Raw genomic sequence first — 26,112 nt, 5'->3', positions numbered from 1 at the left:
ACACACACAGACAGTGAGAGGAAAGCCCTTTACAATCAAACACACACAGACAGTGAGAGGAAAGCCCTTTACAATCAAACACACACAAACAGTGAGAGGGAAGCCCTTTACAATCAAACACACACAGACAGTGAGAGGAAAGCCCTTTACAATCAAACACACACATGACAGTTTTTACAATCAAACACACACAGACAGTGAGAGGAAGCCCCTTTACAATCAAACACACACATCTGTGCAGAAAAGCCTTCCTTTACAATCAAACACACACAAACAGTGAGAGGGAAGCCTATTTTTACAATCCACACACAGACAGTGAGAGGAAAGCCCATTTACAATCAAACACACACAAACAGTGAGAGGAAGCCCTTTACAATCAAACACACACAGACAGTGAGAGAAAGCCCTTTACAATCAAACACACACAGAAAGTGAGAGGGAAGCCAGTTTACAATCAAACACACACAGACAGTGAGAGGGAAGCCCCTTTACAATCAAAACACACAGACAGTGAGAGAAAGCCCTTTACAATCAAAGACACACAGACAGTGAGAGGAAGCCCCTTTACAATTAAACACACACAGACAGTGAGAGGGAAGCCCCTTTGCAATCAAATACACACAGACATTGAGGGAAAGCCCTTTACAATCATTCACACACAGCCAGTTTGAGCTGTGAAGCCCCTTTACAATCAAGCACACACAGACAGTGAGAGGATCTTCCTTTTTCAAATTTCACAAACAGTGAGAGGGAAGCCCCTTACAATCAAACACACACACAGACAGTGAGAGGAAAGCCCTTTACAATCAAACACACACAGACAGTGAGAGGGAACCAACACTAAATAAGGCCAGCTTACAATCAAACACACACAGAAGTGAAGGGAAGCCCTTTACAATCAAACACACACAAACAGTGAGAGGGAAGCCCTTTACAATCAAAACACACAGACAGTGAGAGGAAGCCCCTTTACAATCAAACACACACAGGGTGAGGGAAGCCCCTTTACAATCAAACACACACAGACAGTGAGAGGAAAGCCCTTTACAATCAAACACACACAACAGTGAGAGGAAGCCCTTGCAAACCTTTACAATCAAACACACACAGACAGTGAAAACCTTTACAATCAAACACACACAAACAGTGAGAGGGAAGCCCCTTTACAATCACAAACACACAGACAGTGAGAGGAAGCCCTTTACAATCAAAACACACAGACAGTGAGAGGGAAACCCCTTTACAATCAAAACACACAAACAGTGAGAGGAAGCCCCTTTACAATCAAAACACACAGACAGTGAGAGGAAAGCCCTTTACAATCAAACACACACAAACAGTGAGAAACCCTTTACAATCAAACACACACAGACAGTGAGAGGAAAGCCCTTTTCAAACACACACAAACAGTTTACAATCAAACACACACAGACAGTGAGACCAAAGCCCTTTACAATCAAAAAACACAGTGAGAGGAAAGACCAAAACCTTTACAATCAAACACACAAGACAGTGAGAGGGAAGCCCCTTTACAATCAAACACACAGACAGTGAGAGGAAACCCCTTTACAATCAAACAGACACACAGACACACATGATTTTTTAGCATCTAAAAATCTCAGTTAATGTGAGATGTTATTAAGCAAATTTCCAACATCTGTGCAGAAACAGTTCCTTCCTGTGTGTGTTAATCTGATTCCACTATTTACCTAAAAGCTATTTTTTTCCTACTGAATTTGCCTACAATATCCATTTGTTAACAGCCACTGATCCGTAGGAGAGAAGGCAATGACATAAGGAGAGGATTCAGGAAAGTGCCAGTATAATGGATGAGGTTCACAGTTTGCATGCAGCATCCAGGCAAGGGTGGAGAAGCTTTCAATCCCTGTGTAAAAGTGTTAGAGAGAGAGACAGAGAGAGTGTGAGAGAGAGACAGAGAGAGTGTGAGAGAGAGAGACAGAGAGACAGAGAATAGCCTCTTGCTCAGTTATGCATTGGGGCCACCCACTCCTCTTTCTATTCTGGCTAGAGCCAGTTTGCGCTGTGAAGGGAGTAGTACACAGCGTTGTACGAGATCTTCAGTTTCTTGCCAATTTCTCGCATGGAATAACCTTCATTTTTCAGAACAAGAATAGACTGATGAGTTTCAGAAGAAAGTATTTGTTTCTGGCCATTTTGTTTCTGGCCATTTAATTGAACCCACAAATGCTGCTGATGTTCCGGATACTCAACTAGTCTAAAGAAGGCCAGCTTTATTGCTTATTTAATCAGAACTACAGTTTTCAGCTGTGCTAACATAATTGCAAAATGGTTTTCTAATGATCAATTAGCCTTTTAAAATGATAAACTTGGATTAGCTAACACAACGTGCCATTGCAACACAGGAGTGATGGTTGCTGATAATGTGCCTGTAACGATGGGTGAGGAGTCAAACGCAGAGAGCAAAGTAAACGGGAAAAAAACGCTTTAATGTCCTTAACCAAGTAACAGGTCCAAACATGGGTGAAGCCCTAAAACACAGGTGCAAAAACAAACCCAAAACCTAGTTACACAAACCCGGACAGCGAAAACCCAAAACCGACGCTACACCACAAATGTAACAAACACAACAAGCACAAACACCAGCGGGCAGAACGAACTGAAATAACACCCCTCCCAGAACCCCAACAAGGAACAGGTGAAAACAATTAGACCAAAACCCCAACAAGGAACAGGTGAAAACAATTAGGCCAAAACCCCAACAAGGAACAGGTGAAAACAATTAGACCAAAACCCCAACAAGGAACAGGTGAAAACAATTAGACCAAAACCCCAACAAGGAACAGGTGAAAACAATTAGACCAAAACCCCAACAAGGAACAGATGAAAACAATTAGACCAAAACCCCAACAAGAAACAGGTGAAAACAATTAGACAGAAACCAACTGAAATAACACCCATCCCAAAACCCCAACAAGGAACAGGTGAAAACAATTAGACCAAAACCCCAACAAGGAACAGATGAAAACAATTAGACCAAAACCCCAACAAGGAACAGGTGAAAACAATTAGACAGAAACCAACTGAAATAACACCCATCCCAAAACCCCAACAAGGAACAGGTGAAAACAATTAGACCAAAACCCCAACAAGGAACAGGTGAAAACAATTAGACAGAAACAAACGAATAGGAAAAAGGGATCGGGGGCAGCTAGTAGACCGGCGACGACGACCGCCACCCGAGCGCCACCCGAGCAGGAAGGGGAGCCACCGTCGGTGGTATTCGTGACAGGGCCTCTGTATGCCTATGTAGATATTCCATAAAAAAATCTGCCGTTTCCAGCAACAAATGTAATTTACAACATTAACAAAGTCTACGCTGTATTTCTGATCAATTTTATGTTATTTTAATGGACAAAAAATGTATTTTCTTTCAAAAACAAGGACAAGTGACCCCAAACTTTGAACATTAGTGTGTGTTTTTTTAAAGGCAGTAAATGAGGCTGAATAAACTGTTCCGCTGCCAGACAAAGCTCAGTTGATAGCCAGGTGTAGCAGTGGTAAGGTGTTGGGACAGCTTTATGTAGGCCCTAACAGCTTGTGGGCACCATTTGTCACTGTTATAGTGCAATTGATGTATTGTTTATGGTTGTGTAGTTGTTTTGCAGGCTGCCACAAGTGTAGAAAGGTGTAGGCAGAAGTCGAAGGTTTAGAACTACTGAGTTTATTAAAGCACTATAATATTAAAAGGACGAATCCCAAAGTGCAGAATAATAAAGTACTCAAGCAATAGTAGGAGAGATTCCTCTCAGCACAACAAGCAACATTTACAATGACCGACAAAAACAAATGACAGACGGAGTATATTTACAGTGATAGAGTAGGGGTTGGAACCAGCTGAGTGTAATGATGACGAGACAATTCCAGGGTTGATGAGTGAAGGGCGTTTGCCAGCAGCAGGTTCGGCAGCAGCTAGAAGGCCGGCTACACCGAACATCTCAGCTGGACAGGAGGGGGAGCCAAAGTGAAGCCTGGTGTGACACATTCATCCAATATCATTTTGGGGAGTTTGCCCCACCAAGATTAACTTGATAAAAAATCCCCACTGTATGAGTCTGTAATCCCCACTGTATGAGTCTGTAATCCCCACTGTATGAGTCTGTAATCCCCACTGTATGAGTCTGTAATCCCCACTGTATGAGTCTGTAATCCCCACTGTATGAGTCTGTAATCCCCACTGTATGAGTCTGTAATCCCCACTGTATGAGTCTGTAATCCCCACTGTATGAGTCTGTAATCCCCACTGTATGAGTCTGTAATCCCCACTGTATGAGTCTGTAATCCCCACTGTATGAGTCTGTAATCCCCACTGTATGAGTCTGTAATCCCCACTGTATGAGTCTGTAATCCCCACTGTATGAGTCAATTGTATGTAGAGGAGTATCGTATGCCAGTTGAGGTGAAATTCTGCAATTGTGCTGGCGAGCTTGTGCCCGAAACCATGAAGTGCCCTGTTAGGATGAAGGACACCAAGGTGACAAGAGTAAGGGTTGTCCGGCGTGTCTCCTATTAGGAGGCGTTGAGAGAAGTGGAAGAAGGGAGTAATGTTGAAGAAACCATGGTAGTTGGATTAGAGAAACTAGTCAATGCTACTCGCCAACAGGATCTTGACATGTTGCATGTTAAAGAGGTGGACTTTGTATCGTTTATTGCATTGGTTATAAACTGCACAGCGCAAACAAAGAGGACATCTGAGAAAATAGGCATCGTCTCCAGTCCAAAGTTAAATATAGAATCAGCTTCCTATTTCGCAACAAAGCCTCCTTCACTCATGCTGCCAAACATACCCTCGTAAAACTGACTATCCTACTGATCCTTGACTTTGGCGATGTAATTTATAAAATAGCCTCCAACACTCTACTCAGCAAATTGGATGCAATATATCACAGTGCCATCCATGCCATGAGTAGTAACCGAAAGGTTGCAAGTTCGAATCCCCGAGCTGACAAGGTACAAATCTGTCATTCTGCCCCTGAACAGTTAACCCACTGTTCATTGAAAATAAGAATTTGTTCTTAACTGACTTACCTAGTAAAAAAAAAATCACTAGATGTACAGTAGGTGGCGGCATGCACCTTCAACGTTTGTATCCAGACTGCCATAATACCAGAGGAGAAGAAGAAATCAAAGACAGTATAGTATGAAGATAGGCCAACACTGCTTGTAGGCGATGTCATGGTGATGTTGGCTAGCTAAGCTCATGCATAGAAACAGTCTCTGCAGGCCGTCAAGTCAAAGACACTCCTTCAATATAAAGTTGTTTTTGACGAAATTGAAAACGTGTCAGTTTGTCATTTTAACAAGGTTGGAGTAATACGAAGTTCAACTACTTAAAACATTGGCTCGAATCTATGTTGCGCCTTTAGATTTTGAGAAAATTAACATCTAAGGAAGAATTTTTTACTTCTCTCATTGACTTCTCGAACCCCAAACCCCAACCTGGTCCTGTTTGGTCTGTTTCGCAAGCGTTCCCGGAAGTCTCGCGATGCTGCGCTTCTGGGTTTAGAAACTCTGTGAAGAAAGTGTCACGGCTGCTGGAAAACTACACGAAGAAGAATTTTATTCTCGCGAGATGTGAGAAACAGCGCCCCTCTGTTTGATTGACTGCGGGGAGGAAACGGGAGGGGAGAATAACCTCCGCGCCTGGCGATAGAGGCAGGCTATACAAACACACAACTGTTACAATCTTACTCCAATAATACACATGAGTGTTATTCTTCTTCGAACGCTAACATAACGTCGTCGCACCGATTGCTTTTTTGCTCATACTCAATCGGAGAGGAGGGGAAAAAAACAAAGGACTAGTTCCAAAAAGAGGAAAAGCGGCCTATTTTTGTTCTTGATATCCTGGTGCCGCCGGTGCAAGCTCGCACGGCCGGCGTAAATATACTCCGGTGCTCTGGCGGGCGCTTATTTTACTTCTTCAACAAAGATTTCCATACTCTCTTTCCATTCTCCACTACCTCTTCCAGTTTACCCCCTCATGTTAGTTATCCTGCGATAACTGGCTTTAACTCCGTGCGCTAGCGGGAGCCAAGGCGGCCTGTTTTGTTTTCGCAGCGTATCCGCCATGAACCGCGGACAACAACAGAATCTGAGCGTGCTGCTTGCTGACTATCACTGCCTACGTGCCACGAATATGCAGGCCAGAAGTCGAGGAGCCAACTTTAGCTAAAAATCTGAGGAAGATGCGAATAATGAAGGAATGCGGGAGAACAAACGAATAAGATTTCACTATTAACGTTAGCAAAGCAGCTCTGTTTGAATTTGGTACGAAGGTGCCTATCAGTGTATAATTGGAGGCCGGAGTTGGAGAAAGAGCGCCACCACACCAGTGACTGTATTGTTGTTGAATTATAACTCGACCAGCGAGTGCTGCTCGCTCCACGGATTGTGTGAAAGACAAGTGCACGGGCTTTGATTAATTCATTTGCTCGAGATTTATTTTTGTATGTATGCACTTAATGGGATTAACCGTTTTATTTTTATGCCATGATGATCATTTGGGCATATTTCGTGCCGTGGAAAAGAGGAAAACGCTAAAGATGAATTGGTTGTGATTATGAATACAGTAATGTTCTACCCATGCTACCACGAACAGACTTCATACCTGTGTGTTTAACTGATTTGCAGCTAACTTACATTCTAGCTGTATCACACATTTACCTATTTGGTGCATAGAAGATCTTACCAGCACTATTTTGGCGATAAAGCTACGCTAGGTTAGCACCATTAGTATTTAGCTAGCTACATCACCCATCTATGCCCTCCCATCCTCCTTTAGGCAATAATAGAACGGACGAGAAGGGAGTTGTGGGCCTCTTCTCCATTTAAACGTGAGCCACAGGACTTTCGCCGGAGGACCTGTGCGTGTGTGTTTGCTCGTTAGTTTTTTTCTCGGACTGGATGTTTCCGTCCCTTGGCTGTTGAGATGAACCCGGTGAATGCCACCACTCTGTACGTGTCCGCGTGTCGTTCGGTGCTGCAGTGCGACCCTCGCGACCCCCGGGCCCTGGCGGAGCTCTACAAGCAGCTGCCCTTCTTTCGCCAGTCGCTGTCCTGCCTCGTATGTGGTAAGTGCATCGGTAGTATTATTTTAAGGGGCTCGGTTGCCCTGTATATATCCATATAGCTACTATACCTAACTAGCCTAGCTGTATCCCCGCCATGGAACACCAGGCATTGTGACACACCCCCATTCCCATTGGATGTCGGGGAAACTAGTTAGCCGACGGCGTGGATGTCTACTTTAACTAACTAACTAGGCTAGCTACTGCACGTCTCCCTGCGATCCATTTCAATTTATTCCATAGCTTCACACTGATCCAGTCTTAAACTGGCTGATCTGACCGAATTGCTTGAATAAAATCAAACTAGTAGCTAGCTACTGCACGGGTTAGCTACATTTCCCCATTCTTCATAGCTGGGTAGCTAACCTCATCCAGCTGCTCCACCCCATGTGTAACTAAATCACTGTCGGACAGGTACATGTATTTGCACAGCCAGAATAGAAGCGAGTGTTTGTCAGATGTTTATTTATTCATTCAACGTCCTTTGTTCTGTCCGGTGCCCTCGTGACTCTGTCAGTGGGGGGGGCATGTTTGTGTTGTGAGACGGTGCATGCGCAGTCTTTAAAAATGCATTTCGAGCCGAGCCCCTTCCTGACCAGGAAGGAAGCCGAGCAGCCGCACTAGCTCAGTCAAGAATACTACTGGTGTTTTTTTTTGTGGGGTGGGAGTGATGATTATACACGAGGTTCGTTCAATGGGGTTACGTTTTTACTCGCTGTTTATTATCTATGCATAGTCACCTAACGTTACCTACATGTACAAATGACCTCGACTAACCTCTACCCCGCACATTGACTCGGTACCGGTAGCCCCAGTATATAGTCTCCACATTGACCCAGTACCGGTACCCCCTGTATATAGCCTCCACGTTGACTCGGTACCGGTACCCCCTGTATATAGCCTCCACATTGACCCAGTACCGGTACCCACTGTATATAGCCTCCACATTGACCCGGTACCCCCTGTATATAGCCTCCACATTGACTCGGTACCCCCTGTGTATAGTCTCCACATTGACCCGGTACCCCCTGTGTATAGCCTCCACATTGACTCGGTACCGGTACCCCCTGTATATAGCCTCCACATTGACCCAGTACCGGTACCCCCTGTATATAGCCTCCACATTGACCCGGTACCCCTTGTATATAGCCTCCACATCGACTCGGTACCCCCTGTGTATAGTCTCCACATTGACCCGGTACCCCCTGTGTATAGTCTCCACATTGTACCGGTACCCCCTGTGTATAGTCTCCACATTGACCCGGTACCCCCTGTGTATAGTCTCCACATTGTACCGGTACCCCCTGTGTATAGTCTCCACATTGACCCAGTACCCCCTGTATATAGCCTCCGCATTGACTCTGTACCGGTACCCCCTGTATATAGTCTCCACATTGACTCGGTACCAACTGTGTATAGTCTCCACATTGACCCGGTACCCCCTGTGTATAGTCTCCACATTGTACCGGTACCCCCTGTGTATAGTCTCCACATTGACCCGGTACCCCCTGTGTATAGTCTCCACATTGTACCGGTACCCCCTGTATATAGTCTCCACATTGACCCAGTACCCCCTGTATATAGCCTCCGCATTGACTCTGTACTGGTACCCCCTGTATATAGTCTCCACATTGACCCGGTACCCCCTGCGTATAGCCTCCGCATTGACTCGGTACCGGTACCCCCTGTATATAGTCTCCACATTGACCCAGTACCCCCTGCGTATAGTCTCCACATTGACTCGGTACCGGTACCCCCTGTATATAGCCTCCACATTGACTCGGTACCCCCTGTATATGGCCTCCACATTGACTCGGTACCCCCTGTATATGGCCTCCACATTGACTCGGTACCCCCTGTATATAGCCTCCACATTGACTCGGTACCCCCTGTATATATCCTCCACATTGACTCGGTACCGGTACCCCCTGTATATATCCTCCACATTGACTCGGTACCGGTACCCCCTGTATATAGCCTCCACATTGACTCGGTACCGGTACCCCCTGTATATAGCCTCCACATTGACTCGGTACCGGTACCCCCTGTATATAGCCTCTACATTGACTCGGTACCGGTACCCCCTGTATATAGCCTCCACATTGACTCTGTACCGGTACCCCCTGTATATAGCCTCCACATTGACTCGGTACCGGTACCCCCTGTATATGGCCTCATTGTTATTTTGTTACTTTTTTGTTTGTTTATTTAGTAAGTGTTTTCTTAACTGTTATTTTTATGTAACCTTTATTTAACTAGGCAAGTCGGTTAAGAACAAATTCTTATTTGCAATGACTGCCTAGCGGGGAACAGTGGGTTAACTCCCTTGTTCAGGGGTAGAAGGACAGATTTTTACCTTGTCAGCTCTGGGATTCGATCCAGCAACCTTTCAGTTACTGGCCCACTAAACATGACTGAAGTCGGAGCTGCAGCCGCTGGGTAGAGGACGCATCCAACATGGTCTATATCTAAGGCCTTTTTGTTTTTCTAAATGGAACTCCCTCCATCTGCAGCGTGAGCCCCCTCTCTCAGCTGCCATCCCTAACGACCACTGTTGCTAAGGAAGCTGCTCTCAAAGCACAGCGGTCATCAAACCTTGCAGAGGCAATCAGTGTTGAGCCGCCTCTTTGAATATTACCGCTTTATAAACGGTTGAAATATGCATTAAACAGAATATGAACCCTCTTCACTTTCTACCTGGACCATGTTATACTATTTATATGACAAAGGGGTTTATTCAAAACCAATGTCGTTGACTTAATTGACATGCTGTTGCTTTGGTGTTGTGCTCACTTCATTACAGTTGAATATTCAGAGCGGAAGAGCAATTGAATTAATCACTTTCATATATAGCCCACCACCTCAGTACTCATTATCATCAGTCCACTGCTAAGCTACATATCATCAACTCGTTATTAAGGATCATTATGGCTCCTGTTTGTGGTTTGTTGTGTTATGTTGTATGGACAATTGTACTGCTGCCGTTTGAGATATAAATCACTCCACTGTTCTCACCCAGTTGAATAAAGGATAAATAAATGACTGAAGATAATTCTCTTCTCCAGGTAACCTGCTGCAGGACCCCATAGCGCCCACTAACTCCCAGTGCCAGCACTATGTGTGTCGGGGCTGTAAGGGCCAGAGGATGCTGCTCAAGCCGTCCTGTTCCTGGTGTAAAGACTACTCCCGCTTCCAGGAGAACAGGCAGCTCTCCTTATTGGTCCACTGCTACAGGAAGCTCTGCCTCTACATCGCCCAATCACCTCTCGCCCCGCACATTGCTAGCGCAGCCAGTGATTCGCCCGACCTTCTCGCCATTCTTAACGAGGGCCTGTCATTGGCCGAAAGCGAGCAGGAAGGGGAGGACACTATGGATTTGGCGAGCCAGTCTCCGCCGACGGCCCCTTCAATTTCTGACATCAGACCTATTGAGGCTCTGCCTGCAGAGGAGAGCCAGGAGGAGGGGCTTATCCCTGTGGGCGGGGTTAACGGGCTTCATGACTGTAACGGCCTGGCCAATCAGGACTTGCCACCACCTATTACCTTAGGTACAGGTGGAGGTGTCCTGAAGCAGGAGAGCTTGGGGGAGGAGCTACCTGTGTGTGTTGACGTGGTAGGTAGTGGGGAGGTGGGACTTTGTAACATTAGCACATTTGGGGAGGAGCTTAATAAACATGGCGGAGGTCTGCTGTTGAGCGTGGAGGAGGTTCTTAGGACCTTGGAGCCAGAACCCAACCCTGAACTGCCTGACCCCCAGCCAGACAATCCCTCTGTACCCCCCCACAACGGATCTTACTGCCCTCCTACCCCTGACTCCCCTCGCCTCCCCCCCTCCCTCCCCCCAGAGAACATCCCTAGACTTCCCCTGCCTCCCCCCCAGCCCACCCCTGCCCTTCCCCGCCTACCCCCTCACTGCCACCGCAAGCGTTCACGCTCTGAGAGCGACAGTGAGAAGGTGCAGCCCCTCCCAATCGCCACCATCCTCAGAGGCCCACCCCTGGGTGCCACCAACCCCCTTCACCTCCCAAACCCAACCGCTACTGTCAAACGGGAGCCCAAACTCCCTTCTGCCGTCACCCCGCCTCACCTGGCGCCCGTGCCGAATGGAGGGCCTCCCAAGGTGGGTAAGACAATGCTGGTGTCATCCAAGGGCCTGAAGAAGAGTCTGGAGCACCACGGGGGCCCTAAGAAGGCCTACACCAAGGCCAGGCAGGGGGTCCCCAAGCCCCGCGCCCAGCCCCGTGACCGCCTGCCCCCCCACGGCCATGCTCACCCTCTCTCTCACCCACCCAGCCCCTCCAAGCCCCTGTACAAGAAACCGGTGGAGAAGAAGGGCTGTAAGTGTGGGAGAGCCACTCAGAACCCCTCTGTTCTCACCTGCAGGGGGCAGCGCTGCCCCTGCTACTCCAACCGCAAGGTGAGTTACTATACATCTACTATGGCTTGGTCTGAAATTCGTGTTCCCCTATCTGTAGTTCAATGATTGTAAATAATATTAATCTTTCTCCAAGGCATGTCTGGACTGTATCTGCCGCGGCTGTCAGAACTCCTACATGGCGAACGGGGAGAAGAAGCTGGAGGCGTTTGCGGTTCCAGAGAAGGCTCTAGAACAGACGCGGCTCACGCTCGGCATCAACCTCACCTCCATCACAGCTGCAGCCCTACGTAGCCCAGCAACCAGCAACACCCCACACGGCAACCAGCTCATCACCACGGCAACAGGAGCGACGGGGGTGTCCTTCCTGTCCGGGGTGGGGGCAGGACATGAGGACAGGGGGTATGATGATTCGCTGGACATGAGGTTTGACTGTTGAAGACCCGCCCTCCCTGGACATTATTGACCAATGGGCTGTGCAGATGGACCTGGAGGGGCGGGGTTGAGTATAAGGCAGCTACTGTGACAGGCGGTAGAGGGAGTGTTACTCAGAGACACATACACTCTCCATACAGCGCCTGGAACATGCTTTTGGTCTTACGTACTGATGAGATGGATGGAAGAGGGATATCGTTACTGTATGTTCAGAGATTTTTATTTTGTGAGGGTTAGAAGTTTTGTTTTGTACTATCGGTGATGTGTAGGGCATGACGTGTTGGCCTGCGATGGGCTCGTTGTGCTGTGTGTCAGGGGGGTGGTACCGTAGATAGTGCACTTATTTTGGCCAGGGCCTCGGTACACTAGATGGGGGTAGGGTGCCATTTGACAGGCCCTAGGCCTGTTGATAGGACTCAGCCACAGACCGACATCAGTAGACTGACTGTAATTTATCAACTTTTGTTTTTGTACACAGAACTTATTAAATTCCATTTAAGAGGATGTTTTATGATATATTTTATAAGTTACATTAACAAACATTTGCAGTATTTATTGGATGTCACCTAACCTAGTGGGCCACACCCACTCCAACTGTCAGCCTATCAAATCCGGTGTGGGCGGTTCTGTCTAAATGATGTCCCTGTCCTATTAGTGCTAGTTTCTGCTGTCTCCAGCTGTCGTTTTGTTTCCCCCGGGCATTAAAAACCTGTAATATACATGGAACATATTTCCACAAAAAAGAAAATCAAAACCTAAGTTGTGTTGTTTCTTTTTGACACTTACACCAAAGCAAAATTAAATAGAGTATTTAAAGTCCAATAAAATAATCACAATTCACATTACACAAATTGCTTCACATGACTTACCATGCACAATGCATACCTCCACCCTCCTCTGTCCTGTGGAGTCAGGTCACCTGCAGTCTTTCGTCTGATCACTAGTAGTCAGTAACATCTACCCACCAGCAGGTGGCGTGAGATGCTTGACATAATGTCCACACATAAGACGCCTTGACCCAAGTCTGTTTTGTTGTGATAGATTGGTACTGAATGCTTACTGCTATACATGACCACAAGCAATGGTAGCCTATATTAGTTTCTTTGGTGTCTTTATTGTGCACATTTACAGACATGTTTTCTACATGAACATGAGAGAGCAGTTGGACTCGAGCACAAGTGATTAACATCAACCTATTTAGTGTGTGTCTCCATGGTCACTTCCACGGCCACACACATATCTGGATCTACAGGAGTCATGAACGAACGGTAAAATGATTCAACCCCCCCCCCCCGCCCTCCAGTGAGGCGGGTTAACTGGTAACCCTGTCCAGACCTCTCCGCTTGTCTGTAACTATGGATATATACATCTGTCGGGAGAATCGGTAAATATTTTAGTAAAGTGAATATTGCCCATGTCCTAACACTGGTTCCCATAGTGACAGTGGGTCTGGGCTACAGTACAGTAGGCCTCCTGGGTCATGGCCTGAAACATCTATACTGTGAAACAAAGTGAAAAAGTGCTGTATTGAATGTGTGGTCGCAGGCGGTGTTACTCAGGTGAGAGCTTGGGGTTGTGTTAAAAATATGACCGGCTACAATCAAACAACATTCAATGTCCATACAGTTATAAAACGACACCAAAACAGCCCAAGTTCATATTTACACTAAAATCATCCAAGTTCAGACAAACAGGAGAAGGAGACTCATCCTTTTAGGACGGATGAAAAGAGTACTAAGACTTATTCACAATCATCCCCTTACTTTTCATTGGTTGATTATTGGTCATTTGTCCAAAGAAGTTCTAAAGCAGATGTTGAACCCCTACCTCACGCCACTCAGCTGCTTTTCATCCAATCAACACAGGCCTGCTGGCCTTGGACACAGCTCATTGGATGAGCCATGAGCGAAGGCTGGATCCTAGGCACCTGGGTGTGGTTGGATAACCACACAAGCTCCGCTCACATGTCCAGCAGGGTCGCAGAGCTTAAAGCTTTGTACAACACACACACACAGCTCTCAAATGATTTGTCTGTCAGTACACACACATGGCTCCCAAACAGTGTGTATCCCAGGTTCCAGCCCTCTGAGTCACCATACAGACGAACCCCTGACCTCTAGCTGACCAGGAAAGCCCCAAAGAAGCTGCTCCTCTCATCCATGTCGATGGCGGAGGCATTGCTAACGGTGACGAGGAGGTGATCTCCGGCAGCCAATGGGAACAGCCCCCCCTGGTGGGCGGAGTGCAGAGAAAACTGGGAGTCCCGGGACCAGCAGGAGGTCCTGCTTGTCTTCATCAGCAGGATGGGTACCGGGTAGGAGGACACCTGGTGGAGGAGACAGCACCATCACTACAACTACCTTCCATAAACTTTCACGATATCATGTACAGTTGAAGTCTGAAGTTTATATACACTTAGGTTGGAGTCATTAAAAATCGTTTTTCAACCACTCCACAAATTTCTTGTTAACAAACTATAGCTTTGGCAAGTTGGTTAGGACATCTACTTTGTGCATGACACAAGTAATTTTTTCCAACAATTGTTTACAGACAGATTATTTCAGTTATAATTCACTGTATCACAATTCCAGTGGGTCAGAAGATTACATACACTAAGTTGATTGTGCCTTTAAACAGCTTGGAAAATTCCAGAAAATTATGAAATGGCTTTAGAAGCTTCTGATAGGCTAATTGACATCATTTGAGTCATTTGGAGGTTTACCTGTGGATGTATTTCAAGGAATACCTTCAAATTCGGTGCCTCTGCTTGACATCATGGGAAAATCAAAAGAAATCAGCCAAGACCTCAGAAGAAAATTGTAGTCTGGTTCATCCTTGGGAGCAATTTCCAAACACCTGAAGGTACCACATTCATCTGTACAAACAATAGTACGTAAGTATAAACACCAAGGGACCACACAGCTTCATACCGCTCAGGAAGGAGACGCATTCTGTCTCCTAGAGGTGAACGTACTTTGGTGTAAAGAGTGCAAATCAATCCCAGAACAGAAAAGGACCTTGTGAAGATGCTGGAGGAAACAGGTACAAAAGTATCTATATCCACAGTAAAACAAGTCCTATATCGACAGAACCTGAAAGGCCGCACAGCAAGGAAGAAGCCACTGCTCCAAAACCGCCACAAAAAAGCCAAACTACCGTTTGCAACTGCACATGGAGACAAAGATCGTACATTTTAGAGAAATTTCCTCTGGTCTGATGAAACTAAAATATAACTTTTTGGCCATAATGAGCATTGTTATGTTTGGAGGAAAAGGGGGGATGGTTGCAAGCCGAAGAACACCATCCCAACCGTGAAGCACGGGGGTGGCAGCATCATGTTGTGGGGGTGCTTTGCTGCAGGAGGGACGGGTGCACTTCACAAAATAGGTGGCATCATGAGGGAGGAAAATTACGTGGATATATTGAAGCAACATCTCAAGACATCAGTCAGGAAGTTAAAGCTTGGTCGCAAATGGGTCTTCCAAATGGACAATGACCCCAAGCATACTTCCAAAGTTGTGGCAAAATGGCTTAAGGACAACAAAGTCAAGGTATTGGAGTGGCCATCATATACATATAGAGAATTTGTGGTCAGAACTGAAAAAGCGTGTGCGAGCAAGGAGGCCTACAAACCTGACTCAGTTACATCAGCTCTGTCAGGAGGAATGGGACAAAATTCACCCAACTTATTGTGGGAAGCTTGTGGAAGGCTACCCAAAATGTTTGACCCAAGTTAAACAATTTAAAGGCAATGTTACCCAATACTAATTGAGTGTATGCAAACTTCTGACCCACTAGGAATGTGATGAAAGAAATAAAAGCTGAAATAAATAATTCTGTCTACTATTATTCTGACATTTCACATTCTTAAAATAATATGGTGATCCTAACTGACCTAAGACAGGGAATTTTTACTTGGATTAAATGTCAGGAATTGTGAAAAACTGAGTTTAAATGTATCTGGCTAAGGTGTATGTAAACTTCCGACTTCAACTGTAGCTATCCAAAATGTTAAAAACAAACGTTCTTATAGGACAAATGTTGAACACGACCGTGGCACCGTGAACTCACTTTCTTATAGACATACTGCAGCATGGGTCTCCCCCTTTGCTCCCTGTCCTCTTCCTCCCCCTCCTCTCCCTCGGGGTGGGTGTGTCTGAAGTAGGTCTGGGCATAGATATAATAGAGTCCTGGGCGAGGCACCACCAGCTCCCCGTCAACCAATCGGACTTCCTGAAGGAATGCCAGCCCATTATGCCCCTCCCACCATGAGATCTTCTGCCCTTGCACACGCCGCCCCGGGGAACCTGTGGCAAGACAGGAAGGAGAAAGGCAATAGTAGGCAGGGTCAAGGGTCAGGAGTTGGACAGAGCTAGGTCTTAAGGCAGAATACAATATAATTAGTTGAGAATAGAACAGTCTACGGACAGTGAGTATACGGATCATTAGGAACGTCTCCCTAATATTGTGTGTTGCACAATATTAGGAAGATATTGTGCAACACCCTTTTGCCCTCAGAACAGCCTCAATTCGTCGGGGCATGGACTCTACAAGGTGTCGAAAGTGTTCTACAGGGATGCTGGCCCATGTTGACTCCAATGCTCCAATATCAAGTTGGCTGGATGTCCTTTGGGTGGTGGACCATTCTTGATACACAAGGGAAACTGTTGATGGTGAAAAACCCAGCATCGTTGCAGTTCTTGACACAAACCGGTGCACCTGGCACCTACTAACATACCCTATTCAAAGACATTTAAATCTTTTGTCTTAACCATTCATCCTCTGATTGGCACACACACAATCCATGTCTCAAGGTTTAAAAATCCTTCTTTAACTTGTCTCCTCCCCTTCATCTACACTGATTGAAGTAGATTTAACAAGTGACATCAATAAGGTATCATAGCTTTCACCTGGGCATGGAAAGAGTAGATGTTCTTAATGTTTTGTCCACTAAGTGTAAATGGCCTCAATTCCCTCAATAGATATTATTGAAAGTGTGTTATAAGATGCCATAAATGGCAAAACAATAAAATACTGTATGTCTACAGACTAGGTCTGGGCTATAAATGGAACACTTCACATCGAGCTGTCAGTCTGTTCAGGGCTGGTGCATTCTACCAAATCTACCACTGGGTTAAAAGCTCACATGGGACACATACTGCTTGCTGTCTGTATTACTAATTACTGTAGTGATATGTAATCACTTTGAAGCTCTCCTCTCCCCTCTCTCTGAAGAGTACACACACACACCTGAAGAACACAGCACACACACACACATATATACACACGCACACCTGAAGAACACAACACACACACATATATACACACGCACACCTGAAGAACACAGCATACACAGGTGTGAGACACATGGCCCCAGAGTCTAACCTGCATTCATCAAACTCTTAACACCAGGCTTCACAGGGTTATACACATGCACACGCACACACACACACACACACACACACACACACACACACACACACACACACACACACACACACACACACACACACACACACACACACACACACACACACACACACACACAGTGCCTCGGACGTAGTTGCAGAGTGTGAAGGGTGAACATTGAAGCAGGTCTCACCTCCTCCCCCCCTCTCTGCTTTGGGAGCCAAGCTGCCAGTGACGTGGGCAGAGACTTTGGGGCGAGAAGGAGCCTGGTCCTCCATCACCAGTGAGGGCAACACCCTGGACACCTCATCTGACAGAGAGAGAGCTAGAACATCAATTAGTTGTCCTAGTCAAAACATCAGTCAGGGATAACAACATAGAACTTGTAAAATGAACATTCCCATTAAAGGTTACTTGTACAGTGCCTTGCGAATGTATTCGGCCCCCTTGAACTTTGCGACCTTTTGCCACATTTCAGGCTTCAAACATAAAGATATAAAACTGTATTTTTTTGTGAAGAATCAACAACAAGTGGGACACAATCATGAAGTGGAACGACATTTATTGGATATTTCAAACTTTTTTAACAAATCAAAAACTGCAAAATTATTCAGCCCCTTTACTTTCAGTGCAGCAAACTCCAGAAGTTCAGTGAGGATGTCTGAATGATCCAATGTTGACCTAAATGACTAATGATGATAAATACAATCCACCTGTGTGTAATCAAGTCTCCATATAAATGCACCTGCACTGTGACAGTCTCAGAGGTCCGTTAAAAACGCAGAGAGCATCATGAAGAACAAGGAACACACCAGGCAGGTCCGAGATACTGTTGTGAAGAAGTTTAAAGCCGGATTTGGATACAAAAAAAGATTTCCCAAGCTTTAAACATCCCATGGAGCACTGTGCAAGCGATAATATTGAAATGGAAGGAGTATCAGACCACTGCAAATCTACCAAGACCTGGCCGTCCCTCTAAACTTTCAGCTCATACAAGGAGAAGACTGATCAGATATGCAGCCAAGAGGCCCATGATCACTCTGGATGAACTGCAGAGATCTACAGCTGAGGTGGGAGACTCTGTCCATAGGACAACAATCAGTCGTATATTGCACAAATCTGGCCTTTATGGAAGAGTGGCAAGAAGAAAGCCATTTCTTAAAGATATCCATAAAAAGTGTCGTTTAAAGTTTGTCACAAGCCACCTGGGAGACACACCAAACATGTGGAAGAAGGTGCTCTGGTCAGATGAAACCAAAATGGAACTTTTTGGCAACAATGCAAAACATTATGTTTGGCGTAAAAGCAACACACCTCATCACCCTGACCACACCATCCCCACTGTCAAACATGGTGGTGGCAGCATCATGGTTTGGGCCTGCTTTTCTTCAGCAGGGACAGGGAAGATGGTTAAAATTGATGGGAAGATGCATGGAGCTAAATACAGGACCATTCTGGAAGAAAACCTGATGGAGTCTGCAAAAGACCTGAGACTGGGACGGAGATTTGTCTTCCAACAAGACAATGATCCAAAACATAAAGCAAAATCTACAATGGAATGGTTCAAAAATAAACATATCCAGGTGTTAGAATGGCCAAGTCAAAGTCCAGACCTGAATCCAATCGAGAATCTGTGGAAAGAACTGAAAACTGCTGTTCACAAATGCTCTCCATCCAACCTCACTGAGCTCGAGCTGTTTTGCAAGGAGGAATGGGGAAAAAATTCAGTCTCTCGATGTGCAAAACTGATAGAGACATACCCCAAGCGACTTACAGCTGTAATCGCAGCAAAAGGTGGCGCTACAAAGTATTAACTTAAGGGGGCAGAATAATTTTGCACGCCCAATTTTTCAGTTTTTGATTTGTTAAAAAAGTTTGAAATATCCAATAAATGTCGTTCCACTTCATGATTGTGTCCCACTTGTTGTTGATTCTTCACAAAAAAATTGTTTTATATCTTTATGTTTGAAGCCTGAAATGTGGCAAAAGGTCGCAAAGTTCAAGGGGGCCGAATACTTTCGCAAGGCACTGTATGTAGTGGTTTACTAGCGTCCTGTCCATAGCTGGAAATTGTACATCAAGCCTCCTCACGCTACAGAAACTGGAGATAGGCTCCTCACTCCTGCCCTCTGAACAAGGCTTGCTTATTACTATGTTAGCTTTACTAAATGCAAATCCCAGTCCGACGGGAACAGGGTGCCGTTTTGCCCTAATTCTATAGGTCAGACAGGTCATTATCTCACCTCTAACTGCTGAGGAGATCTCCCTCTGATATCGCTGAGACAAAGACTGAAGAGAGAGAGAGAGAAGGGGGAGAGACAGACAGACAGACAGACGGAGAGAGAAAGAAGAGAAAGACCATTTATTTAACACGTTTCAAATAAAAGCCAAAACCTTCTTGAAAAAAGTGTGTGTGAGTGTGTCTCTGGCCAGGTGAGTACATTCCAGTGCTGATTAAACCACAGCGGATCCCATCCCAGACTGCACTACAAAGACCCCATTGTATGTCTGAAACTCTTCTGAGGCGAGTGAAGTTGCTGATCTTTGGTCAGTTTTGCGTTTCCCCCCTAATGGTTAAGGTTAGGATTAAGGGTGAGTAATCTTATCCTAGATCTGTGGATAATGGTAAATGATATATGGAGCGCCTCCGTCCAATCAGAAGACCTGGGACCCCTTACCTTCTATATGAGGATGTGTGTTACCTTCTCTATGAGGATGTGTGTTACCTTCTCTATGAGGATGTGTGTTGCCTTCTCTATGAGGATGTGTGTTACCTTCTCTATGAGGATGTGTGTTACCTTCTCTATGAGGATGTGTGTTACCTTCTCTATGAGGATGTGTGTTACCTTCTCTATGAGGATGTGTGTTACCTTCTCTATGAGGATGTGTGTTACCTTCTCTATGAGGGTGTGTGTTACCTTCTCTATGAGGATGTGTGTTACCTTCTCTATGAGGATGTGTGTTACCTTCTCTATGAGGATGTGTGTTACCTTCTCTATGAGGATGTGTGTTACCTTCTCTATGAGGATGTGTGTTACCTTCTCTATGAGGATGTGTGTTACCTTCTCTATGAGGATGTGTGTTACCTTCTCTATGAGGATGTGTGTTCCCTTCTCTATGAGGATGTGTGTTCCCTTCTCTATGAGGATGTGTGTTATGAGGATGTGTGTTACCTTCTCTGTGAGGATGTGTGTTACCTTCTCTGTGAGGGTGTGTGTTACCTTCTCTATGAGGGTGTGTGTTACCTTCTCTATGAGGATGTGTGTTACCTTCTCTATGAGGATGTGTGTTACCTTCTCCATGAGGGTGTGTGTTACCTTCTCCGTGAGGGTGTGTGTTACCTTCTCCGTGAGGGTGTGTGTTACCTTCTCCATGAGGATGTGTTTTACCTTCTCTATGAGGGTGTGTGTTACCTTCTCTGTGAGGATGTGTGTTACCTTCTCTGTGAGGGTGTGTGTTACCATCTCTGTGAGGATGTGTGTTACCTTCGCTATGAGGATGTGTGTTACCTTCTCTATGAGGATGTGTGTTACCTTCTCTATGAGGGTGTGTGTTGCCTTCTCTATGAGGGTGTGTGTTGCCTTCTCTATGAGGGTGTGTGTTGCCTTCTCTATGAGGGTGTGTGTTACCTTCTCCATGAGGGTGTGTGTTACCTTCTCCGTGAGGGTGTGTGTTACCTTCTCCGTGAGGATGTGTGTTGCCTTCTCCGTGAGGATGTGTGTTACCTTCTCCATGAGGATGTGTGTTACCTTCTCTATGAGGATGTGTGTTACCTTCTCTATGAGGATGTGTGTTACCTTCTCTGTGAGGATGTGTGTTACCTTCTCTGTGAGGGTGTGTGTTACCTTCTCTGTGAGGATGTGTGTTACCTTCTCTGTGAGGATGTGTGTTACCTTCTCTGTGAGGATGTGTGTTACCTTCTCTGTGAGGATGTGTGTTACCTTCTCTGTGAGGGTGTGTGTTACCTTCTCTATGAGGGTGTGTGTTACCTTCTCTATGAGGATGTGTGTTACCTTCTCTATGAGGATGTGTGTTACCTTCTCTATGAGGATGTGTGTTACCTTCTCTATGAGGATGTGTGTTACCTTCTCTATGAGGATGTGTGTTACCTTCTCTATGAGGATGTGTGTTACCTTCTCTATGAGGATGTGTGTTACCTTCTCCATGAGGATGTGTGTTACCTTCTCCGTGAGGATGTGGGTTACCTTCTCCGTGAGGATGTGTGTTACCTTCTCTATGAGGATGTGTGTTACCTTCTCTATGAGGATGTGTGTTACCTTCTCTATGAGGATGTGTGTTACCTTCTCTATGAGGATGTGTGTTACCTTCTCTATGAGGATGTGTGTTACCTTCTCTATGAGGATGTGTGTTACCTTCTCTATGAGGATGTGGGTTACCTTCTCCATGAGGATGTGTGTTACCTTCTCCGTGAGGGTGTGTGTTACCTTCTCCGTGAGGGTGTGTGTTACCTTCTCTATGAGGGTGTGTGTTACCTTCTCCATGAGGGTGTGTGTTACCTTCTCCATGAGGGTGTGTGTTACCTTCTCCGTGAGGGTGTGTGTTACCTTCTCTGTGAGGATGTGTGTTACCTTCTCTATGAGGGTGTGTGTTACCTTCTCTATGAGGATGTGTGTTACCTTCTCTGTGAGGGTGTGTGTTACCTTCTCTATGAGGATATGTGTTACCTTCTCTATGAGGATGTGTGTTGCCTTCTCTATGAGGATGTGTGTTACCTTCTCTATGAGGATGTGTGTTACCTTCTCTATGAGGATGTGTGTTGCCTTCTCTATGAGGGTGTGTGTTACCTTCTCTATGAGGGTGTGTGTTGCCTTCTCTATGAGGGTGTGTGTTACCTTCTCTATGAGGGTGTGTGTTACCTTCTCTGTGAGGATGTGTGTTGCCTTCTCCGTGAGGATGTGTGTTACCTTCTCTATGAGGATGTGTGTTGCCTTCTCTATGAGGGTGTGTGTTACCTTCTCTATGAGGGTGTGTGTTACCTTCTCTATGAGGGTGTGTGTTACCTTCTCTATGAGGGTGTGTTCCCTTCTCTATGAGGGTGTGTGTTACCTTCTCTATGAGGATGTGTAGTTGCTGTGTGACCTGCCAGCAGGGGTCTCCTCTCCCCTCGGTGGAGGAGCGTACGTGTCCCCCTCTGAGGTCGGTCCGTGTCAGACACGACACACTGCTCCTTGCAAACATCTCCTTCATCTGAACAACACACACAATTAAATACTACACACCTCCTTCCACTGAACAACAAAGAGTGTAGGCTAACGTTGTTAGGGATTCTTGGGGGACCAGAGTTGAGAACACTGCATCATAAACAGTTGTTTACTTCACTTCCTCAAGTTACACTGTAATCAAAGGAATATCGCCATGTTCAAATGGAGTGTCTGTCTGTACACGTCTTCATAACATTTCTCTGTTCTTTAGGTTTCAGTTGTATACAGGTTGGTAATGATTAACAGCCATAACTACTGGTTCTAATCACAGACAGACAGACAGACAGACAGACAGACAGACAGACAGACAGACAGACAGACAGACAGACAGACAGACAGACAGACAGACAGACAGACAGACAGACAGACAGACAGACAGACAGACAGACAGACAGACAGACAGACAGACAGACAGACAGACAGACAGACAGACAGACAGACAGACAGACAGACAGACAGACAGACAGACAGACAGACAGACAGACAGACAGACAGACAGACAGACAGACAGACAGACAGACAGACAGACAGACAGACAGACAGACAGACAGACAGACAGACAGACAGACAGACAGACAGACAGACAGACAGACAGACAGACAGACAGACAGACAGACAGACAGACAGACAGACAGACAGACAGACAGACAGACAGACAGACAGACAGACAGACAGACAGACAGACAGACAGACAGACAGACAGACAGACAGACAGACAGACAGACAGACAGACAGACAGACAGACAGACAGACAGACAGACAGACAGACAGACAGACAGACAGACAGACAGACAGACAGACAGACAGACAGACAGACAGACAGACAGACAGACAGACAGACAGACAGACAGACAGACAGACAGACAGACAGACAGACAGACAGACAGACAGACAGACAGACAGACAGACAGACAGACAGACAGACAGACAGACAGACAGACAGACAGACAGACAGACAGACAGACAGACAGACAGACAGACAGACAGACAGACAGACAGACAGACAGACAGACAGACAGACAGACAGACAGACAGACAGACAGACAGACAGACAGACAGACAGACAGACAGACAGACAGACAGACAGACAGACAGACAGACAGACAGACAGACAGACAGACAGACAGACAGACAGACAGACAGACAGACAGACAGACAGACAGACAGACAGACAGACAGACAGACAGACAGACAGACAGACAGACAGACAGACAGACAGACAGACAGACAGACAGACAGACAGACAGACAGACAGACAGACATAGAAGAGAGGGGGAGTATAGGGAAGCGGAGAGAGGGGGGTATAGGGAAGCGGAGAGAGGGGGAGTATAGGGAAGCGAAGAGAGGGGGAGTATAGGGAAGCGGAGAGAGGGGGAGTATAGGGAAGCGGAGAGAGGGGGAGTATAGGGGAGCGGAGAGAGGGGGAGTATAGGGAAGCGGAGAGAGGGGGAGTATAGGGAAGCGGAGAGAGGGGAGTATAGGGAAGCGGAGAGAGGGGGAGTATAGGGAAGCGGAGAGAGGGGGAGTATAGGGAAGCGGAGAGAGGGGGAGTATAGGGAAGCGGAGAGGGAGAGTATAGGGAAGCGGAGAGAGGGGGAGTATAGGGAAGCTGAGGGGAGAGTCAGCATTGTTGCTCAATCATTATGGAAAGAATCCAGGTCACACAGCTGCATGAGAGAACACAAAGAGCCTAACAAAAGTCAAACATTTACAATTTCAACACCACTTGGACAATGCACTTAGAATACACTTAATGTTCCCTGCTAAAACAAGGTTAAACAATAAGAAAACAATACAATTGGATAATTGGCATATCAACAACGTTTTCTTGCAGTCAATCTTTTGCTCTCCGGGATCCTTGGGATGTCCTAACTAATGTTACCCCGTTGAAGTTTAACTTTAAAATGTTTAGGGTTAGAGTAAGTTAGGGGGTAATGTAGGGGCTAGGGTTAAGGTTAGGGTTTAGGCTAGGGTTTAGGTTAGGGTTTAGGCTAGGGTTTAGGCTAGGGTTTAGGCTAGGGTTAAGGTTAGGGTTTAGGCTAGGGTTTAGGCTAGGGTTTAGGCTAGGGACATCCCAAGGCTTCCAGACAGCACTAACCTTCTGCAGTTCTCTGCACAGAACTTCCTTATTCCCAGGGCACATCACATCACTACGACACAAACACTCCTTATCTTACAGAATGCACTGAGCGTTCGCTGCACACGTAGGCAATGTTTATTACAATCAACAAACAAGTCAGGGAAATCATTTGCAGAGAAACAGGTTTTCATGCAAAAGCTTTATTGGAACAGAACTACTTTCTCCGACTGTGTGCGATTTGGCACGGCACAGCACAACGTCGCATAATCACAAGGTAAACAACCCGTATCAAGCCTGGATCAAATTCATTTCAAATACTTTCAACATACATCATTTAGTTTGCCCGAAACAATGTAGCCAATGGAACAGTCACAAAAGTGCAATATCCAAGCTCCATCAAGCGACATTATATTGTACGTGTATTTTTGCTACCCCTATTTGTCACCCGGTTCTTACCGTGTTGAGGACATTAGTGAAGTATAGCACGGTGACAGTAACGGCCACGGTCTGCACCAGAATCGCAGCGAGCAGCAGAACCCCGAGAAATGAGACGCCGCTTGAGCCTCCCGCCATACCGAACACCGCCTCACGCCCTTCTCTGTTCCGCTCCGGTTCCAGAACAAAAACGGAGTAGAGGGTAGCTAACTTCTGTCCCCCCTCCCTCCAGCAAAGAGTGAGAGAGTGAGAGGCAGAGGGAGGAGAGGGAAAGTCATTGTCAGGACAGCAGGCAAAGCCACATTGAAGAAAAAGTCTTGGAGGAACTTTCGGTTCTGGCTAAAAAAAATAAAACAAACCTGAAATGCAATTATTATTACGCTAGGAAGTCAGTTTGCTACATAGATATAGGCAACATATCTATGTTCGGCCTACCAACATCTGCACTTCTTTCTTTGTAGGCATAGACGTATAGCTACGTGTCAATAAATTACGTTTTTATTATTCCATTGTTCTATTCTAAAAGAGAAACAGGATTTTTGTGTCTGGTTAATAAATGGACCTTGTTTCTCAGTTCTGTATCTTAAACATCTGGCCTCAATATGTGCTCGGGCGGTTTCTTTTTGGTCGGGGCCCCCATTTTTAGGAACTCCGTTGGGGTCTCAACTTACTGTTGAGAGTTAAAATAGTAGAATGCACAATGTGCTATTTCGACATTTGGTAGCGCAGCGCATCAGCAGTTTTTTCTTGTTATGTTAGTCACTCAGTTATCCCATGTCAGATTTCTTCTTTAGATTGCTAGGTAAGCTAGTCTAGCTATAAACCTTGTAGTAGGCCTAATCAGCACTAATTGGCCAACCGGGCACGCAGGGAATGTGCCCTGGGGCCCTGACCTCCAGGGGGGCCTTATTGATTTAGTTAGTCACTGTCACTCAGATATCATATGAACATGGAATAAGTCATGGCAAAATGTGAATGGCAGGAAATTAGCATTAAAACTGCTGCAGTTTCTCTCACCCCAAAATGAGTAGGATTGCATGAAATTAT

The 26,112-nt window shown here is 45.9% G+C and overlaps 2 protein-coding genes across 2 annotated transcripts; one reads left to right on the top strand and one right to left on the bottom strand.

Moving 5' to 3' along the window:
• The first annotated feature begins 5,658 nt into the window (after positions 1–5,658).
• LOC135517183 (E3 ubiquitin-protein ligase MSL2-like) lies at positions 5,659–12,678 on the top strand. Its single transcript, XM_064941263.1, has 3 exons — positions 5,659–7,112; positions 10,175–11,526; positions 11,621–12,678. Exons 1-3 carry the CDS (start codon positions 6,971–6,973, stop codon positions 11,921–11,923), a joined length of 1,797 nt encoding a protein of 598 aa, XP_064797335.1. The 5' UTR covers positions 5,659–6,970; the 3' UTR covers positions 11,924–12,678.
• A 131-nt stretch (positions 12,679–12,809) lies between these two features.
• On the bottom strand, positions 12,810–25,414 carry LOC135517182 (tumor necrosis factor ligand superfamily member 10-like). Its single transcript, XM_064941262.1, has 6 exons — positions 25,087–25,414; positions 22,396–22,536; positions 19,572–19,617; positions 17,522–17,638; positions 15,991–16,226; positions 12,810–14,245 (listed from the first exon to the last, which is right to left on the bottom strand). The coding sequence occupies exons 1-6, from the start codon at positions 25,201–25,203 to the stop codon at positions 14,036–14,038; spliced, it is 867 nt and encodes a 288-aa protein (XP_064797334.1). The 5' UTR covers positions 25,204–25,414; the 3' UTR covers positions 12,810–14,035.
• Between the last annotated feature and the right edge of the window lie 698 nt (positions 25,415–26,112).

This window comes from Oncorhynchus masou, chromosome 28 (assembly GCF_036934945.1).
Source record: "Oncorhynchus masou masou isolate Uvic2021 chromosome 28, UVic_Omas_1.1, whole genome shotgun sequence".
Lineage (NCBI taxonomy): Eukaryota > Metazoa > Chordata > Actinopteri > Salmoniformes > Salmonidae > Oncorhynchus > Oncorhynchus masou.
Note: the sequence above shows the minus strand (reverse complement) of the source record. Positions and strands in the feature narration are given on the sequence as shown.